The 20,590-nt window shown below is 43.7% G+C and overlaps 1 protein-coding gene across 1 annotated transcript; it reads left to right on the top strand.

Annotated features, from left to right (window-relative positions):
• The first annotated feature begins 12,054 nt into the window (after nt 1-12,054).
• Nucleotides 12,055-16,633, top strand: LOC126272784 (nucleolar and coiled-body phosphoprotein 1-like). Its single transcript, XM_049975931.1, has 3 exons — nt 12,055-12,900; nt 13,567-13,898; nt 16,468-16,633. Exons 1-3 carry the CDS (start codon nt 12,055-12,057, stop codon nt 16,631-16,633), a joined length of 1,344 nt encoding a protein of 447 aa, XP_049831888.1.
• The last annotated feature ends 3,957 nt before the right edge of the window (nt 16,634-20,590 follow it).

The following is a 20,590-nucleotide window of genomic DNA, read 5'->3' as shown; positions in this document are numbered from 1 at the left end:
ACTATAAATAAATTGTGCTTACTTGTGTAGTGGCGAAATAAATTGTCTCTTCAGTCCCACAATCTCATCCCGGCATATTAAGCAAGTAGCACTACCTCCTCTGTGTCCTCTTGCAAAGCAAAATTCTTCTTCCCATATTTCTTGGAAACTTCTTTTCTCTTCACTTACTTTCCTCTTAGTCACTGTTCTTGAGGGTACATCAGACATTATTTATTCCACTAATAATTATATCACCAAATATGAGCACAAATACACTCAATACGCGACGAGCGCTCAGGGGCACCGAAACTGACATGACAAAGCTAACAATGAGGCGGCTGTGGGACGAGCCCGCCGACAAACGAGCGACCGTGGACACGAGGCGTATTTGATGCACGGCTCACATTGTTGGCTAGCAGGCCGCTCACGCTTTTAGCGATGCGGAACACCGGCAAGTGGCGCGTTAAATGAAAGTGATGGATGGTATTCAGTTACCTAATTACTTCCCCGACTTCAATCACATTTCTACACAATTTCCGCAAACAAAACACCGCTACGCCAGGCAAGTAGACAACTAACGCGACCCGTGCGAAGCCGAGGGGGGTCGCGGGCCGCAAGAAGACATAATCTGTTTTAGTGGGTTTGTCGCATCTTCTAAGCGTTCTGCCAACAAAGCGCCGTCTTTGTTTCGCCTCGCCACGATATTATATATGTTGTCTTTCCAATTTAAGTTGCTCGTAATTGTAATTCCTAGGTAGCCCTCCAGCGACGGGGTGCAAACTTCCACACTCTGGTCGGAACCACTCCTCGTTACACACACCATGGTATTATCCTCCTGTCACCAGTTTGCACATTCCAGACTTCGGCTCGTTTCTTTTTGAACGCCTGTTATATTTCATGGTGCAGTCAGTCATTACTAAACTGGAAGTGTTGTGTTTATCTAAACTGAGTGACAGTCCGTTTCCAGAGTGCCAGTTACTAATTTTCAAGAAAATTGTCAGGTCTTGAAGTCACTCCTTTACGCTCAATTTTAATTCTTTGGAAGCCTCTGTGAAAAACATGGAGGAGCAAATACAAGGTTAGTAGTTGTTGTGTTCCTTTCTTTCATTTGCGGATAACATTGTCGAATGTACATTAACATGTATTCATATACGTCCAGAGGTATCTCGAACGGTGACTTTGTTCACAAAATGAAAGTTGTTTTCCATACGAAAACACAATGAAATACAAACAATACTTTATTTGTTGCTATATTGTGTAATCGAGTAACGATCACTTTTAATGTTATGTGTACAACAATGTTTTACCGCCCGCTGAGTTGTGCTGTGCAATTGCTTCTCTTGTGGATACCATGCCCGAATTGACCATTACTGTCGTGTAGTTAATGTTACGTTGAGGGATGGATATTTTTATTACAGAGATGTTTGCGTACAGTGGGGAAGTGCCAGGAGAAGTGAGAGCGAGCACGACTGCCGCAACAACTTTTCGAGAGGACGTGCCAGGCACAAACGACGATGGCCTGATATGGGGCCGAGGAAAGAGGCGCCTTGGAAACGAAGATAAATGGTTCGTAACGTCAGGAAAGAGCGGAGAGCTCTAGGTCAAGAGTATTCCAACCGTAAGTGTAACCTTGTACCTCGAAAGGAACTGGACAATCAGTGAATGTTCGTGCCGGTACGAGGGCCACAAAGACATTAACGAAGAATGGGAGGAAGAAGTGTTTAATGAGTTTTATAATGTAGGCAGCCATGATTTGCAGTCAGCTTTCCTGTTTACCAGTATTAAAGTTGTTGATAGCTCTGGGTCTTGCATAGGTCAGCAACATTCCTGCAGGGAGAAGACAAATTTCTATTACTTGCTCAATTCCAGTGATCTCCATACTAACTGGTTGTACATGTTCTGTCTTTGACCATAGCGCCTATCCGTGCCGTCTCAGCAGTGTTTGTTTATATCGTCCGCCATCTTTTAGTTAGGCGAAAAGTTTCTCTTGGTGTTAACGAAGTGTATGTTGTGAGTGTTAAATGGTTATTTCGTCCTCTGCATACAACTGTACGAAACGGTGGAACAAGGAAAGTAATTTAACTTTCCACAGGTAATAATTGAATGTCAAGAAATGACAATCTCGTAAATATCTTGGTCGTTGCCTTGCATTATACAATGTGTCTTCTGTTTTGGACAGGTTTCCTCTGCAAAAAGGCGATTTGCGGAAACAGTGGGTCATTGCCACTAAACGCAAAGGTTTCACTCCTACAAGGGCTAGTTTCTTGTGTGGAGATGACTTCTTGGAAGAAGGCCTGGTACTTCGAGTAGGCATCTCAAGCCTGATGCAGTGCCATCACAGTTTGCGTTTCCGACGCATTTAATGCTCATGGAAAAGCAACCAAAGCGACAGATTAGAATAACAACTGAACAGCCTACTGTAGAAACTCATGATTATACTGAACAGGTTAGTCACTTCAGATAAACATTGTTTCTGTTTTCAAACAAACATGTTTTCCCATAAGTACTTGCCAAACTTTGTTTATGCCTGTACTACTTGTATTCTATTCTTGTTCCAGTTTTCTCAGAGTTGTGAAACATCTAAGGAATGTGAATCTCAAACACAAATAGAAATGATTGACAAGGCCACTGACACATGCAGTTTTTTACCAGATGTTGTGGAGACACTGAGAAGAAAAATCGAGAGCTTGCAGGAAAAATTAGGAGAAGAGAGAAGAAAAACTATTCAATGAAAGACATCCTAAGTGCTCTGAAAAAGAAGGGCCATCTAACAGAGAAGCTGCATGAATTCCTGAATCAACAAACAGGGACTCAGGTGGAATTAGTGCGCAATTTGTTGAATAATAGTGTGTTATCCAAGGGAAACAGGTACAAAACAAACATTAAAATGTTTGCAATGACAGTGTATTTTTACTCTCCTAAGGCGTATGAATATTTACAGACATTAATGCTTCTGCCTCACAAATCACTGATTTCTCGTTGGGCAGGGACTGTGAATTGTGATCCTGGCTTTTTAGGTGATGTGTTCAGGTACTTTGAATTTAACCATCAAGTGAGGACTGAATTTAAAGATTCTAGCCTCATAATAGACAGTATGGCAATTAGAAAAAAGGTAGTGTGGGACCAGGAAACTAAGAGGTATACAGGTTTTGTAGATTTTTGAGAAGTTGAACAATCAAAAGAAGTGAAAGAAGCTTCAGAGGCATTAGTTTTTATGCTTGTGTCCAAAGAAGGTAAATTTAAGTGTCCTGTATCGTATTATTTTAGTGAATGGCTTTGATGGTAGTGTGCAGGCAAAGTTAATAAACTCTGCTCTGGAGAGGCTAAGCAATTCAGGAATCAGGACAAATGATTGACAAGGCCAAATATAAGTACTCTTCGTTCATTGGGATGCAGTATTAATTTTTAATCAAAACGTTTTTTCTTCTCAGTTCCTTCACCCAGTTTCAAACCACAATGTTTACTGTGTTTTGGATATGTCATTTAGTGAAACTTGCTTGAAATGCATTAGCAGAAGTAGGTGTAGTCTACAAATGGCCATATTAAGTGGCAGTACTTAAAAGAACTAAATGAGTTGCAAATAGAGGAAGGCATGACATCTACTAACAAGTTGTCACAATACAACTAGTTTAAAACAAAAACTCAGATTATTTTATTCAGTAATGTTTAGTGTTGTGCCTGTAACATTGCAAAAGTGGTTAAAAATGTATGGAAATGACAAAAATAAATTCCGTGTTTCAATGTGTTTTTGTGTTCTCATTTCAATATCCTCGCTCATGCTTAATATTTACAGTATTCATCATTTTACAAATGACAAAAATGTACATGGACATGTGAAGGTATTCCTTAGAACATTACAATCAAGGTAACTTTTAACCCTCTAACGGTAAGGTTGGGGTTGGATTCGATCCCAGCGAGTCTGTTTTGTTTATAACTGCCCACTCCCTTTTCTGAGAGCGCTGTGGTTCCAGCTACCCTACCAGCCAGTCGTCCCGAGAATGCCGAGGAGGCCACGTCAGTCTGGTGAGTGGCCTGCACCTACTCTCTCTATCCGAAACCTACGTTACCCGCGCTCGGGTTGGATCCGACCCCACCTTACTGTATACCTCACACTTATTAGTTTCTTTTGTGGGGAGGATTCAACCCCCTTTTGATGTTTATATTACATCTAAGTTTTGTTTTCTCTTCTAGTATCTTACTAAAATTGCGAATCAACTCCTGAGGAGATATACAACGAGTTCTCTGACAGGAGTCAGAGGATGGCGACAATGTCGATGCAGAAAACTGTTCAGAAACGACCTATTACATTATGTGTACAAAGACATTTATTATTGAGTACTTTATATTTCGAAGCTGCTGACACTATAATTACTTCTACAAGTAGTAAGAGATGTTTCTCATTTACTTCCTATCTGTAGAATTTCTAAAGCACTCAAGTTTCTAGTTGATGACTGAATCTATTGATTTTTACTATGTTTTCAACAATTTTATGGAGAATATTTCTATTAAGGTATTGTTTGTAATCAAATTACTATTTTTATTATATGCGTTTAATTGATAATAAAACTTTTTCCCATTATTCATTTTTTATTTTACTCCGAAAAATCGGTATTTGGAGGGTGGGGTCTGATCCAACCCCACCTTACCGTTTATGTCAGGAAACTTCACCTTACCATTAGAGGGTTAACTGTTCATAGTATCTTTGTATCAATTGCTATTCTTGTTTCAAATGGCTGGTGTTCCATCTGTTTGTATTATTTTGTACCAAATGTAACGTTTTTATTACCTCTGTGATTCATTCAAATGTCTTTCCACCTCCCTAAAAGCTCTTAGGCTTGTGATTTTCTTTAATTGCTTTGATTGTGAAGTGAGCTTCTGACAGCGATTTAAGTTGAACAAAGTCAGGTTGATACAAATATCTCGATATTTCAAAGTAAATCTGGAAACTGAATCAACACTGTTTTTACTTCTTATTAACACCTAATTTCCTTTTGTTGGATGTAAATTTATTCAGAACATTAGATATGGGAAAAATACTATGTGATTTAAGACTTAAGTTACCCATGATGACTGAGTAACTTTGTACCAGCATTAAAATTGAAATTTTACTCCAAGAGAGCGTCTCTAGTACATATATCCTCATTGCCAAGCACACCTTAGCAATACAGGTGAAATTTTGATGTCTGTTGTGATGTGGATTGTGTGTGCAGTACTTTCAAAAAGACGGAAAAAAGTGGTGCAAAGTTAACCAGGTTGACTGAACTGTTTATATACGTTAGTTCGCAGTTAAATATGCACTTTAAACTAACGTTGGTACACGTGAATTAGTTCAGTAAAAGAAGAGAACAATTTTCGTGTCAGTGTCACACGTAATTTTGGTTGTTTCATATGGTGCTTGACAATAATTAGCATATTGTTGTAGATATAGAAATTCACGTTTAAATAAACCCCATTACGTTTTTTTGCCGACGCCAAAGATGATGTCGCCACTGATAAGTGCATTACATATGTGAATAAAACTGTTCCTTACGCCTGGGACAAATATTATTTCGCTTTTAGGTACTTTATATTTACGATATTACAGTAGACTTTAGTGTTCATGAGCGTAAAACGAAATTGATAGTTCGTTGCTTTAATGTTAATGTAGTTAGTTTTATTATCGTCAAGAATGTAGATACATCCGAACGAAAACGAGTGCCGCCTTTCAAACTAAAATATCACATACACTCTTACAGTTTCTTGCCTAACTGCAATATGGCGGCGCTAACAGACGACGGCACGCTGTGACAGCCGAAGTTCGCCATCTAGTTAGTATAGAGATCACTGCTCAATTCAAATTGGGCTTCTGAAACTAGACTGTGCAAAAGATACTTTAAGAGTACTTCGGTCATATCTGCTGTAAGAATTGATAGGGCACTAAAGAATAAAGGAGGAAAAGCAACATCTCCTCGTGATGGTAGACGGAAAGGTGAACCCAAACTCCTCCCCATAAAGTTGACGTAGTAAAACATTTCATGGAAAAATTTCTAGCTTATGAAAGTCATTATGCATATCATAAAAATAATGGTGGAAAGTATTTAGCACCAGATTTAAATTTTTATCTAACATGTGTTCACTGTACTGTGCAGAGGATAAAATGCCCATTTCTCATTTTATTTTCTGCAAAACGTTTTACAAAAACTGCAATTTCTCATTTCAGCCACCAGTGCCCGACTCATATCAAACATGCAATGCTTTGCAGGTAAAATTAACAGCTGCTGATAATGATAAGAAGAGAATGGAGTTAATTTCAGAAAATTCCATCGGCAAAACGGTGAGTATGCATGGACAGGTTTACAGAGTGATACTATGCTTAGCAAATCAGATGGTAAGGTTACAGTGATAACATTTGATTTGATGAAAACTTTGCCTACAGCGATAATCTTAACTGGAATTTGATATTACAGATGTCAGTTGTGGACATATTGCTTTGGCATCCACAATATGCACAATGGTGATGCATACATGTTTCTGTGGAATGAATCCATTGCGTCGAGAGGGCTACAAGGAATTAGTTCTTGTTTGTCGTATTTTACAGGCAATTTTGTCAGGGCTGTAAAACTAATTATGTACTCTGATCAGTGTGGACGCCATAACAGAAACATGAAAGTTGCTGTACTGTGCCAATACACTGTGAGCAACTCAGAGTTCTGTGTGAAGGAAATAGACCATAAATTTTCAGTTAGTGGGCACTTGTACCTACCCTGTGATCAGGATTTTGGCTTGGTTCAGAAACAAAAAAAGTATGAAGAATGATGTGGTAGCGAGTGCCAAAAAAGGAGTTCGTTCAAGGTAATCAATACCAATGCAGAATGTTTCATTTCAACAAAACAACTCAAAAGAAGCATAACAAATAAAAAACGTTTTGTGGCAGTTTAAAGTACAATGGTTGAACATACAGTGACTGCAGTTTGAAGCAACCAGCACATTCAAAATATGGTATAAATACTTGAAAGAAAGCAAAGGGCCATTTCAGGAAATTGATGTAGCTAAACTAACACCCACATGCACAGAACTGCTTTATTCTAATGGACATGTAATTACAGAGGGAAAAAAAGGATGATCTGCTGAGTTTGCTTCTGTATGTACCCCCGCTTCATCATGATTTCTACAAAAATTAAAAACTCTCTTCAACTTCTATAGAAACACTGCCTGTGGATGATTTTGAAATGCAACATAGTGATTAAAATTATAGAAACCAGTGTATGTTACATGTAATCTGTACAATGTATAATAATAATTTATACTATTGTCACATATAATATATGATGGATTGTCTGCAACGAACAGCACGAATAATCAGCATACTAATGGACACACTATTGTTACATGCAATCTGAGATGGACTTTCTACAATGAACAACACGAATAATCTGCATAGTAAGGGACCGCTCGCTGAGAATGTTCGATTACTCTGAGGGAAAATGGACTAGGCCACAACAAAACTGCTAATGTTCTACTATATAATTAACGTTTTTAATGTATCTATGTCAGAATATTGTTCAATAAAACCACAGTTACATCATATACATGTTAAAAGGCTGCAATGCATCACGGATAAACATTCTTTGTGAGCCCTTATTATTAGGCCTGTTTCCTCTATATTGTCTTCCCTGGGTTAGTACCTCATATGCCGGAAGATCATTTCTATGTAGCAAGGCCAAAAATGAATGCCTTATCAATCCCTATGGTACTCCAGTAGATATTATTCACATTCTTTAGATCCTGTTTTGTTGTGTACAAGACCAGGATTTCTTAAGACAACACACTGTATAATTTTAATCAGACAGGGTGTAAACCAGTTATTGGCAATATCTCTGATACTATGACATTTTAGCTTCTACAGAATACTGTTAATTGCAGTCAAATGCTTTTGACAGGTCACTGCTGATACCGGTTTGCAAATTCTTTCACTTTAATTTTGAGTAATTTGATTTGTGGATTAAAAAGTAGTGCATTCTTTTGAAATTCAAATACAGTCTATGTACCTCAAAGTTACATGTGTGTGATAGCATTTTTTCCATATCTCTAAGAAGGAGGTAAGTGCTGATATTAATCAGTAATTATTAATGTTCATCAAACTACCTTTCTTATGAAGAGGTCTGACAACAGCATATACGAGTCCATCTGGTAATATCCCTTGTAATAGTGATATATTGCATATGTGTCTGAAAACATTGCATTTAGGTGAAAATCAATAGTACTGTACTCTACATATTATCAAGTCCGTGAGAGTTTTTGGTTTTGATGGAGTTAATGGCATTCTTAATTTCTTTGTCTGGGAATGGAGTAATTGTAAGTTGCCTTATGTATGTGGCATTACTTCTTGCATGTATTCTATTGCTTTCCCCTTGAACTGTCCATGGCAGCTTCTGAACTACTTCAAGGAAATGACTATTAAATATGTGTACTAGGTGGCTGCTATCATTTATTATGTGACTGTTTTCTTTAATAACAGTCCTCAAATTCCTTAACTGATTTCCCGGAGTCTCTTTCAATGGTGGACAACAGAGATTAAATATTATTGCCTGTAGTTTTGCTTTTTCAATTATTTTCAGTAAAACATTCTAAGGCATTATCTGAAAATAGCTGCACAAATATTTTCAGGTCTTAATAAATGTACAGAAATGCAAAATATGAAAAACAGTGTCGTGTTGTAGCGGGCCTTTGAATTTCGCCGCGCTACACTCGTTCTCTCAGACATAAATTATACATTCAAAGCGGTATGAGCGCTCGACGGCAGAGAAAATACTAAAATTGTAATTTTTTTATAGCCGTTTCTTTATTGTCTCTCGAGAGCGGAAGCTTAATGCAGACGTGATTGATGAAGACGAAAATAAACTTATTAATGTGTAGACATATTGTGGAAGTTATGACAACTGGAGGAGGGAAGCAACGTAAAATAAATTGCACTTAATTTCAAGACGGTTTTGTATACATTAGAAATTCCTGGGCGATGAAAGATTTCGGAGCAGACTTTTCACGCAGAAATGAAGTAGGAGATTTTTGAAGACCAGGACGCCGCACGAAAGAAGACATGATTTTAAAACCCCCTTTTTATTCACCATTTCTTCCCACATTTTCAACCTTTTCTTCTATTTTTCTTTTTTATTAACCACTACACGTGGCTCCCGCGACAGGACGCAATTTTCGGATGTGTCGTTTTTGAGCAAATTTGAAACTTTAATTTGTATTTTTTCCCAACAGAGAATAACCAAAAATCTTGAAGTTTAAATGCTAACTAAAAGACCAACTTTACTGTAACTAAGCAAATGATCATACAACAATACTGTAAAGAAATTTTGTAACTTATTCAATGTTTTTCTTTGCATGGGATATATTGCTGCAAATCTGTTATTTTGAGACCTTTTGGTTATTATCCGATGGAGATGTATTAAGGAAATCCATATTTTGGCGAATACGATTTACGCAGAAGTGATTGGCCAGCCGCTGCAGGACAGAAAATTTAATGGCGAGTCACACAATTATGTTTCATTCAAACATTCAATAGCCAACTGCAGAATCCATTTTTCCCTTTCCACACATCCTGTAGTTTTCTTCTAGATTTTTCCGAAATTATCTATTTCTATTGTAGTTTGTGGTAATTATAGTATTATTGTAGCATATGAAGACCGTGAATTTGACCGCCAAACAGTCATTTGCTACGAAAAATTTTGTCCGCCCTGCTGCATCTTTCTCAACCATTGTTTGCAATAGAGCAATCATTTACATTGACGAGAAAATATTTCAACCTAAATTTGAGTCAAATCTTTATTAATCAGACTTATATTATTCCCTGTTTGACTTACGATTATACATCCTATTACAATGGAACGCGGTAAGGTAGAGATAGTTTCGGCAGATGAGTTAAGTGAAGTAGATTCATCGTTCAACCAACAAGAAAGTCCGCGTTTCCCTCCATGGACGAGTTCACAGATCAATGCAATGATTTTGAATCAAACTTGCAACATTTGTGATAATACACAGATGGCGACTTTAAATGACGAAATGTGGAATGGAGGCGAGACCAGAAGGTCAGCGCCATTGTTAACATCAATGTCAGAACCGAATATGAGACAAATTCAGCAATGTGACACAAATCGGACACAGGAAACTGACAAACTGGACCGACTATTAGAGTTATTTTCAGACATGAAACGAGACGTTAGTCAGAAAATTGACATATTAAACGACACTATGACCAAAATTTTGAACGAACGACAAAACAGATGACAGAATTAAATAACACCACTCAACAGCTCAGCCAGCTATTTGAGACATTGTCTGACCGAGTCACTGAACAGGAAGAAACTTTGGTTACATTCACACATGAAACAAAAAACAATATCACCCGATGTGAGAATCAGTTACTCAAATAGTTAATGTGCAGCAGGAAGTGAACACCCGTGTGGAAGAGTTAGCTCAGGCCCACACTTCAGCTAGCTCCACCCAAGAAAAGCTGACTGAAGAAGTGGGAAATATTACCCAACAGCTCACAATGGTAGTTCTTGAACAAACCCACCTCAAACAAATGATAGAGAAATTAGAAGATCGAGCTGACATCGCGTCACTAAACAACGACACCAACATGGCCGAATGAATTGTACATGAATGTAAATTGCGTGACGACTATGTTAAAGACGAGACAAAACACACAGAAAACGAAGTGACAAAATTTTGAGACAATGTTGTGCCGTGTTTGGCGATTGGTGCAAACGCATCGTCAGATAACGACAAAACAGCTAAAACAACGGCTAATGACACAGAACACCTATTGTGGAATCACCTATTTAAAGTAAAAATTACAATGTGCCGCTTTCTCTTCCACCAAACTAGCAATATTACGGTACGACACCTAGAGTAGCAAATGACACGAACTACGTCAATACAGTTACGCCAACCGGCATGACCGATGACACGTTTGTAAGGCATGGGTATTTCCAGACAATTTTCGGTGAGGACAAGCACAAAGTCCACCCTATTGTGTTTATTAGATCATTTGACGGTGTTTTTCCACGTAGTTGGTCAGAAGTCGATAAAATCAGATGCGTCACCAACCTCATGAGAGGACGAGCAGCTAAGTGGGGTGCCGCTATGAAGCGGCGGTGCCTTACATTTGAACAGTTCGAACAAGCCTTCTTGGACGAATTCTGGTCTGAGAATGAGCAACAGAGTCTAAGGAGAGAAGTATGCAACCCCGAGACTTATGACTCTAAAAAAGAGAGTTTAAGACAATACTTTGAGAGGTACCTAGACAAGACACTGTGCTGGTCCAAACCAGCCGACTTGCCAGCGATAATTGACACTTTAAAGAGCCACTTACCGTTTCCATACCGAGACAGATTAATAGGAGTACCGGAGAATGACGTTAATACTTTCTTAAACTTCTTAGATAAAATGGACGTAGTTTACAGAGGCGATTCACGCCATTCAAATTTTACTCATATTAGTAACCAAAATCAGCACCTACCCCAAAGGAACCGTAGGGACGGTGGTTGGTGGAACCATCCGTCCGCGCCGCGACACACTACGATGCCTGCGCGCGAAACATATTCAAATGGAAACGTGTATGACGGTAGGAGCAACCGCCGAAATTCCTGGAATAATAATAACAATAATTATCACTCACATCAAAACAGCAACTACAAGCAAAATGAAAACCACAGACAGTACAACAACAGCAATAGACGTGAGAATGACCGGTACAACCCGGGCTACTTTGACAGGAACATGCCATGTAACAGACATAATTACCACCAAAACAATAACAATCATCGACAGAATATGTGGAAAACACAAAGTTCACGCATGACAAATCATAACCCTCCACGGAATCCGCCGCCGTTCCCCAGTACAGTTATGCACTCCCCGCCACAAAGTAGCAATACCAATTGCGGTGCTGCTGAGGCTGCTGAGATGCCGAACCGAGCAGACCGCTGTGAAGATGTGAAGGGTGTGGCGGATCGTCGTCCGGCAGAGCTTGCTCTGTCGGCGACCCCATCCGGCCCCCCAACGGCAACAACCCGGCAGATGGACATGGACCACGAGTCGGACAGCTCTACGGACCGGCGCAGTCGTTATGCGACCTCAGCCACGGCTGAGGCAGCGAGTGGTTCGGCGGACGGCTTGTCGGCGGGGCCTGCCCCGTCGGCGGCCGCTAACCGCCGGCCACCTACGACTGTCCGGCCCAGCAGGAACGGAGATACGCAGAGGAGCCGACGGGCACTTTCGGCGGATGGGGGCTTGCCCCTGCACGCCTACGCCCGCGTACTTGACGTTGGCGGCCCGTCCCCGTCGTCCTGCGCTACCAAGGAAAACAGCAGCGCGGCCACAGTGCGGGCCGTTCAGCAAACGAGGGCCGAAACGGATGCTTTGGCTACTGTTCCGGAGCAAACCAAGTCACTGGCGCCAGTGGCTTCAATGGATGCAGCGCATACGCCGGAGGCAGAAAGGCAGCTTGCCTTCCTGATGGGACTCATCCCAGGCACAAAACCGGCAGCTGAAACCATGGAGGTGGAAAATCACTCGCGCAAGCGGCCTGCCGACGCGAGTGCTGCCACCACCTGCAAGAGGTCTGCCACTAGCTCGAACAGCAGCGCACCCACTCTCCGCACACAGCGGAAAGCATCGAGGAAGGGTAACAAGACCCTTCCCCCGGCCGCTGACGATGAGGGCTTCACACAGCCCTCCCGCAAGCACACAGCCAGGGCTGTCGTGCTCGCCCAACAGTCGGCCATCAACACCGGCAACCGGTACTCCGGCCTCTCAAATGACGCTGGAGAGCCCATGGAGAGCCAACAGCAGAGGAAGTCGCCCCCACCGCCCCCTGTGGTCATCAAGTGGACCGGCGGCTTCAAAGAGTTCCGAGAGAAAATCAAAGCGGTTGTTAAGGGGAACGTGACGTTTCGAGTCGCAGGGCGCGACTTACATCGCGTCATCACCAAAACAGCTGAGGACTACCGTGGGGTCATGGACCTCACCGAAAAGGAGGGGCTTCACAGCTTCACCTACTCCTCGGAGCCGGTGAAGACGCTGAAGGTCGTCTTTCGCAAGCTCCCGTTCAGCATGGACCCAGGGTACCTGCGGGAGCTACTTGAAGATCTGGGCTTTCCCATCCGCGCCACAGCGCGCATGAAGTCGCCCAGGGACCACTCCGACATGCCGCTGTTTATGGCGGTTCTCGATGACACCATCGAGAACCGCAAAATCTTCCAGCTGACGCACGTGGCCGATGTCGGCGTCACCGTAGAGAAGCTACGCAGGAGACGAGGCCCGCCGCAGTGCTTCAACTGCCAGGCCCTCGACCACGTAGCGAAGTACTGTAAGATGCCTCCTCGCTGCGTCAAATGCGCGGGGGACCACGCCACTAAAGATTGTAAGATTCCGAGAAAGGACGCGCCCACTTGCTGCCATTGCGGCGAGAAACACGTGGCGTGCTACCGCGGCTGCACTGCCTTCCGGCGTGCCACCGCAAAACAACGAGGACAACCGGCGCACTCCGCGCGGGTGCAGTCCGGGAGAAGTTACGCAAACGCTGCCACTGACAAGGCACCCGCCAAGTCAACTGAGCAGCGTCCTGCCGACGCCGCCGTCGAACGGGGGCGTGGCAACCAGTCCGAGCCTGCTCCAGAGGCGGTAGTCGCTCACGGGCGCGGACCGCCGAGAGAGCAGCCTGCAACAGCGAGGGGCGGCCGCCGGCGCGGACGGCGGAGGGAGCGTCCTGCCCGCGAGACGCCAGCTCCACAGCCTGCTGTTCGAGACCAGGCAGCGGCACCACCCCCAGGCACTGACAGGACTTCTGCAGCGAGTGTCGCGGAAGAAGTCAGGGCCATGAGGGAGGACTTCAAGCTGTTCCTGACACAACTTCCGCAGATGATTGCGTCTGCAGTGCAGTCGGCCGTTCAGGCCATCACCACACCAGCTGTCCCCACACCCAAACATGGATAGGCACATCCAGGGCCTGACCGTTTGTGTGTGGAATGCGAACAGCATCAGAACCCAAGCGGGAGAATTCCGCCAGTTCCTGCGTGATGAGCACGTGGACGTTTGCCTCGTCACCGAGACCTGGCTGAAGCCAGGCGTGGACGTGAGGGCTGCAAATTTCCGCTGCTACCGCACGGACCGGGCAACCTATGGAGGCGGAACGGCGGTGTACGTCAAAACGTCGTTGCGCCATCACCAGGTTCCACTCCCAGAGACGCCGACTCTGGAAACCACGGGCGTCGTGGTCTGCACTTCCGCAGGCCACGTCACGTTCGTGGCAGCGTACCGACAACCGTCGGGACACCTGCAATCCAGGGACATCGAGACGCTGCTGTCGATGCGCGGGCACCTCTTCATCGGCGGCGATCTCAATGCTAAACACCCGGAGTGGAACTCCAGGGTCACCACCATCAGCGGCAGACGACTACTCCGGGCCGCAAACCACCACGACGCCATAGTGCTGGGTCCCTTCGACCCCACGCACTACCCGAAGCGTGGCCGTCCCGATGTTCTAGACATCGCGATCGTGAAAGGGGCAGCTCACAACGCGATCGCGACCACCCGCTGTGCCCTGTCCTCGGATCACCTGCCAGTGATCTTTGACATGGACACAGACGGGATGGCCCCACCTGAGCACCGCAGCGCCCGCCTCAACACCAATTGGGCGCACTTCCAACAGCACCTAGCAGAGACGGTCACCGCCACACCCGATCCGGACGTGGAGGGGGTGGACGCCGCGCTAGCTGCGTTCACCCACTACACACTCGCGGCGGCAGATGCGGCGGCGCCACAGCGACCAAGGAAGCCGATGGATAAATCCAAGCAGCTTCCGCCGGATATCTTGTTGTCCATCCGTGAGAAGAACCGGGTCTTCCGTGAGTGGCAGATCACGAGAAGCCCCGCCACCAAACGCCTGCTAAATCGCCTGCGCCGCGAGATATCGGCGGCCGTCAGCCACCACCGAAATCGGGACTGGGCTGGCAAAATAGCCACGCTCAGAATCGATGACGGAAGCGCCTGGGCCGTAACTAAGAGCTTCCTGAGGAAGGGCCAACGCATCCCGCCGCTGCAAGTTGGTAGAGACGTCGTCGCGGAACCAGATGCCAAGGCGAGCGTCCTTGCGGACGCCTTCGCGGAAAACTTTACACCGGTGGATGACGTCGTCGATGACGACATGATCCGCGAGGTGGACGAGCGCCTCCCACTGTACCTGACCCAGCAGGAAGAGGACGACATCCTCACAGAGACAACAGAAGAAGAGGTCCAACATCACCTCAACTTCCTGCAGCCCAGGAAGGCAGGGGGATGTGACAAGATGGGTAACGCACTGCTGAAGAAGCTGCCGCCGGAAGCAGTGCGTGTCGTCACAGCGATATTCAACGCCATCCTTCGCACTGGCGTCTACCCTGCTGCGTGGAAACACGCAGAGGTGGTCGCCATCCCGAAGGCTGGCAAAGATCCTAGGCTGGCGCAAAGCTATCGCCCAATAAGCCTCCTGCCTTCCCTCTCGAAAACCTTCGAGAGGATTTATCCGATCCGACTGCAGCGCCACGTCAGTGAAGAAGGCCTGCTTCCTGACGAGCAGTTCGGATTCCGCCGCGGTCATGCTACGCAGCATCAGCTACTACGACTGGTGGAGCAGGCAATGGGGGCCCTGGAACATCGCGAGTACCTCGGGGCGGTCTTCCTTGATGTTTCTAGGGCCTTCGATAGCGTGTGGCACGACGGCCTCCTGTACAAGCTGCTGGTACAGGGGGTTCCTGTGTCGCACGTCCGCCTTCTCCAGTCGTACCTGCGCGGGCGCACCTTCCATGTGCGCGCTGACGGTGGCGTCTCAACGGCGCGCCACATCCGAGCAGGAGTACCGCAGGGGTCAGTGCTTGGCCCACTGCTGTACTCTCTGTACACCGCCGACGTGCCAAAGTCGACGCCGAGGGTGCACCTGGCGCTCTACGCGGACGACACCGCCATCTACACTCGCAGCAAGGACGCGCAGCTAATGCGCCGCCGGCTGCAGCTCTCCTGCAACGAGATTGGAGCCTGGGCCACCAAATGGCGGCTCAAGTTCAACGCCGGGAAAAGCCAGGCGGTGATATTCACGCGCCGCCGCATTCCCGACGCGCTGCTGCAAGTGCGGATCATGGGAGGCCCCATCCCGTGGTCGCGCACAGGAAAATACCTCGGCGTCACCCTCGATCGACGCCTGACGTGGGGTCCACACATCCGGGAGCTGAGGGGCCGAGCGCTCGGCAGGTTGCGCCTGCTGTACCCGCTCCTCAACCCAACGACGACACTGCCCCCCCACTGCGGCCTCTCGCTGTACCTAGCACTCATCAGGCCAGTGCTAGAGTACGCGGCCGTGGTGTGGGGAAACGCGGCAGAAACGCACATCCAGACGCTGCAGCGTGTGCAGAATAAAGCCCTTCGGCTGGCTCTACACCTGCCGAGGGACTACGGCACACGCAGGCTGCACGACGCCGCTGGAGTCCAGACGTTGGAGCGCCGCTTCCGCGCGCTCGCTATACCATTTTATGAGTTGACGAGGACCTCCGAAAACCCGCTGGTCAGGGGGCTGGGAAACCAACCCCACTGGCGCCCAGCGACCAGATGGCCAGACCTGCTGCTGGAGTAATCCAAGTAGCAAGAGAAGAAAAATTTACGAAGCGTGAAGAGGTGAAGACGAACAAAACGTGAGGACCACAACGACAAATTGCGATCTCTGACGCAGGAACAGCAGGCCCTGCTTAACCTGCCCAAAACGTGCAGTGAATGCACGAGATTTCACGCACGACGACGACGACCAATTGCGGTGCGCCATCAGCTGACGCGTGGGCGCCAACCGGCCGGAATGTAAACATAGTGGAAGTGCTGGTCAATGAATCCGGCCAAACACAGTAGACGACGGAAAACAGTCGACGACCGAGCTGAGCGCTCTTGCTTCGGTCGTGAGGTGTTAAGAGCGCAACGGCTGAGACGGTTTGTTTCTCAGGTGCAATGACAAAATGACAGCAGAACAGGCATTAACCGACGAGAAAAACATTAAATCAGACAGTTGTGTTACAGAATTCATACAAGCTACGGCATGGGTTAAGTTTAACGATTATGATGTGCAAATTTTATTCGATACTGGTGGTGCTGCTGCTGCTGCTGCAAGTGTGATGTCAACCACAGTCTATAATGAATTGAAACAAATTTTAAACATACCTACTTTACCGGTACATTATTGCCACGTGGTTAGTGCCACAGGTACTAAATCTAAGACATACGCATGCAAGCCCTTGTTAACTTGTATTTTCCAATATACAGTTCAAGTGTAATTTTCTGATTGTAGACATGCTCATTGTACACTGCATCCTAGGGATGGATTTCTTGAATAAACACAAAGCAATCATAGATTTAAGTAATGACATATGTCAATTATCTGTAGGAGAACAACTAATTAATGTTGAACTTATTAAGATGATTGAACCACGACAAAAACATTACGAAGTAAGTCAATTTTAATTGTTATATCCTACCATAGTTAGTGTATGTAATTTAACACTTAAAGATTCAGACTATCAGGAGATTGAGTAGGATTTATTGTATTCAGGTCCTTTCAGAATAGCAAGCATACTTCACCCAGGTTGTTACTCCAAATTATCTCACAAGCCGAGGGGGTTGCATCCCCAGAGACATTTGAAACCCTTCGTGCACTAAAACAACATAATATAATGACAATTAATTTGAACATGAGCAAGTCACTGTGAAAATGAGATCCTAAATATTTGTATTGAATACACGAACATTAAGTTATACAGCCAAAGAACACAAACGTTAATTTATGGAAATTATATACTGCAGTTACACTTGCACACATAATTATGAAGAGAATGTAAACCCAGGTGAGTACACTTACTAAATGGGAAAATATATTCATATAGGAATGAGATCTACACAGGTTACATTTGTTGTTAATTGTAAATTATAAGGTGAATCAACAACTAGTTAGTTATTTCAAGGCACTCTAATGACAGGAGATAATAGCTATTGAGATCAGTAATGACATTGGTATGTAGCAGAATGAATGACGATGTAAGAATGAATGAGTTAATATTTACGTTAATGTAAGAAGGTAAGTTACTGTGAAGTAGTTGGAGACAAGAGATTATTTGAGGAAAATATCATTGGAGTTTTATGAGAATGGAAGTGTCAAATGGCCCCTCGTATGTGATATATTAATGTTTGGTGAGGAATATGTTTAATGAATTTTTATATTACGATGAATATGTGAGTAAGGAATGAGTGAGAATGTTTTGGTAATATTGTGCTACATAGAGAAGTGAGTAAACAGTTTATATCTTTAGGATTGCATAAGAATTTTAGTTTGAAAGAAAACATTTGTGATGAGTCACAACACGCGAGTACAAGATGTTAAATGTGAACCTATTTTCAGTGCCCTTGAAAATGAACGAATGAAAGAAAAGCAGAGAGAACATAATGATGAAGTGTAATAAGAAGGTAACTTGGAAACACATTAGCTTTAATTTATTTCAGAATTGTAGCTTAGTAACCTTTCATTAAGTTTTGTTAAGCCACTGTGTGGAAGAAAACATTTATAGTTCGTGTTCAGACAGGAGAATGATATTTTAAGGAACTTAAGTTGAAATATAGTTTTTACACAGCCCTCATGTGAATACATTTGTATAATTTTTTTACAAAAGTGAAATTTAGTGCCATGTTAGCCTTTATTATACTCACACACAACAGAAAACCCTGAGGAAGAAAAAGATAGAGTTATTCAGGCCATTTTGCGACTCTTACAACACCTACACTTAAGCAAACAGATGACAAAATTACATCTACTTTGAAGACAACAACTTTTCAGGTAATGCAAGGTAAGTGCAAAGGAGCAGTGACCACCCGTGCAATCAATGTCGAGCAATGGACACTGAGGAAGAGACATTTTACTGTCAATAAAATAAAAGAAATTATATATATACACCACATACATCATGTTTAACCTTCACTAAAATAGAAGAAAGTTCATGGTTGAACGCTTGAGAGGAAATTTGGTATGTTATTATATAATACCTATTATGAGAGAGACAATCTCTGAGATATATTTTCCATTTGTATAGACGGTATCCACAAGAAGTGGAGATGTCTAGGAAGTACTGAGCAGCTATGTGATTTACTCTTGCAAGGATTTGTTAATGTATAATACATTTAACTCATATGAACAGTCAGAACACAAACAGAGAATCTGTCATGACGTTACACTACACAGACTTGACGTAAGGACACTTACATTTGCCCATGATTTGGTAAATTGTAAGCACCTCCTTTCACACACCCCTTGAAGGTGATGCAAACGTTATAATGTATTATGTTCTCTCTTTATGTATTAGCTGTAGGATTTGATAGTTTATGGGTCGTGAACAGTTTCTTCCAATCTATCTTTCTTTCTCCATTATCCTACCACCACCTGCAGCTGGGTATTGTTTGTTTATGGAATGTAAGAGTATGTTGTGTGACAGTAAATTTTCAGGCATGAATTAAAAGACAAAGAAAAATAAGTATGGCATTACAAGTCTGGTCAACCACTAGCCAGATATGGAATCACAAGAAAGAAAATAAATAATAAATGAAGGAAAGCCCATGCTTTAAATATTAAGTCTGATATCCCTTGGCACGAACCTTAATAAAGAAAATCAAAATGACCATAAACACCAACAAAAGAAAGCCAATGGGACTTAGTATAATTTTTTAGTGTAAATATTTCACATGCATATTCTTGTAAATTTATATGTATCTGTATATTGCATATTGTCAACATATTTTGAAATGTGATAACGAAGAATAGTCTTCCATAATTAACGATGTAAACATGCTGGGACACAGTGAACTTTGTTAAAATGTAAATTTGGCAAAGAAGTGTTGCAAACTGTGTTAAACTGTAAACGTTATAAACGACGAATTTTGTGTTATTTGTGAAACTTATGGTGCATAAACCAAATAACTGTTTGTAAACCGATATACACTGCAATTTACTTCGACGATAATGAGGATTTTCACACTGCAAGTGATCGTTTGTTGGCAAGTGTAAACAACGTGATGGAAACACCTACCTTCGCGAACATCGACGCCATTGTTCCTGGCCGGCCTTCAGATGCTTTGAGGGAAAAAAAAGACTCAGCACCTGTCGTAGGCGATGTGGAGGCTATAAACTACATTGACCATATATGCCCCGGGAACAACGCCCAAGGACCTGGAGTGTTGTATCGTAACAGAAGACTGGACATTGCTTCAGATCACGCACACGCTCAATCTTATGGTGTCACGCCATTTATGCTGGAATAACAACTTGTAAAGAACACTATGTGAAAGTGAATACTGTGCAAGACTGTCATAACGCAGCGATTTTGAAACTGCCGCACGCGAAATTCAATGATGTTGTTGCACATGCGCTACGTGCTGCCAGAGATGCATTGGGAAACCAACGCCTGAAGCGCCTGGCGAGCAGCTTGCTCACACAAACTCTATGTAAATATATGTATATTAATTTTGTAAAAAGGATCAAAACTGTAACAATTGTATTTAGTATATA

This window comes from Schistocerca gregaria, chromosome 5 (genome assembly GCF_023897955.1).
Source record: "Schistocerca gregaria isolate iqSchGreg1 chromosome 5, iqSchGreg1.2, whole genome shotgun sequence".
Taxonomy (NCBI): domain Eukaryota; kingdom Metazoa; phylum Arthropoda; class Insecta; order Orthoptera; family Acrididae; genus Schistocerca; species Schistocerca gregaria.
The sequence above is the reverse complement of the archived record's forward strand: the minus strand, read 5'-3'. Positions and strand labels throughout refer to the sequence as shown.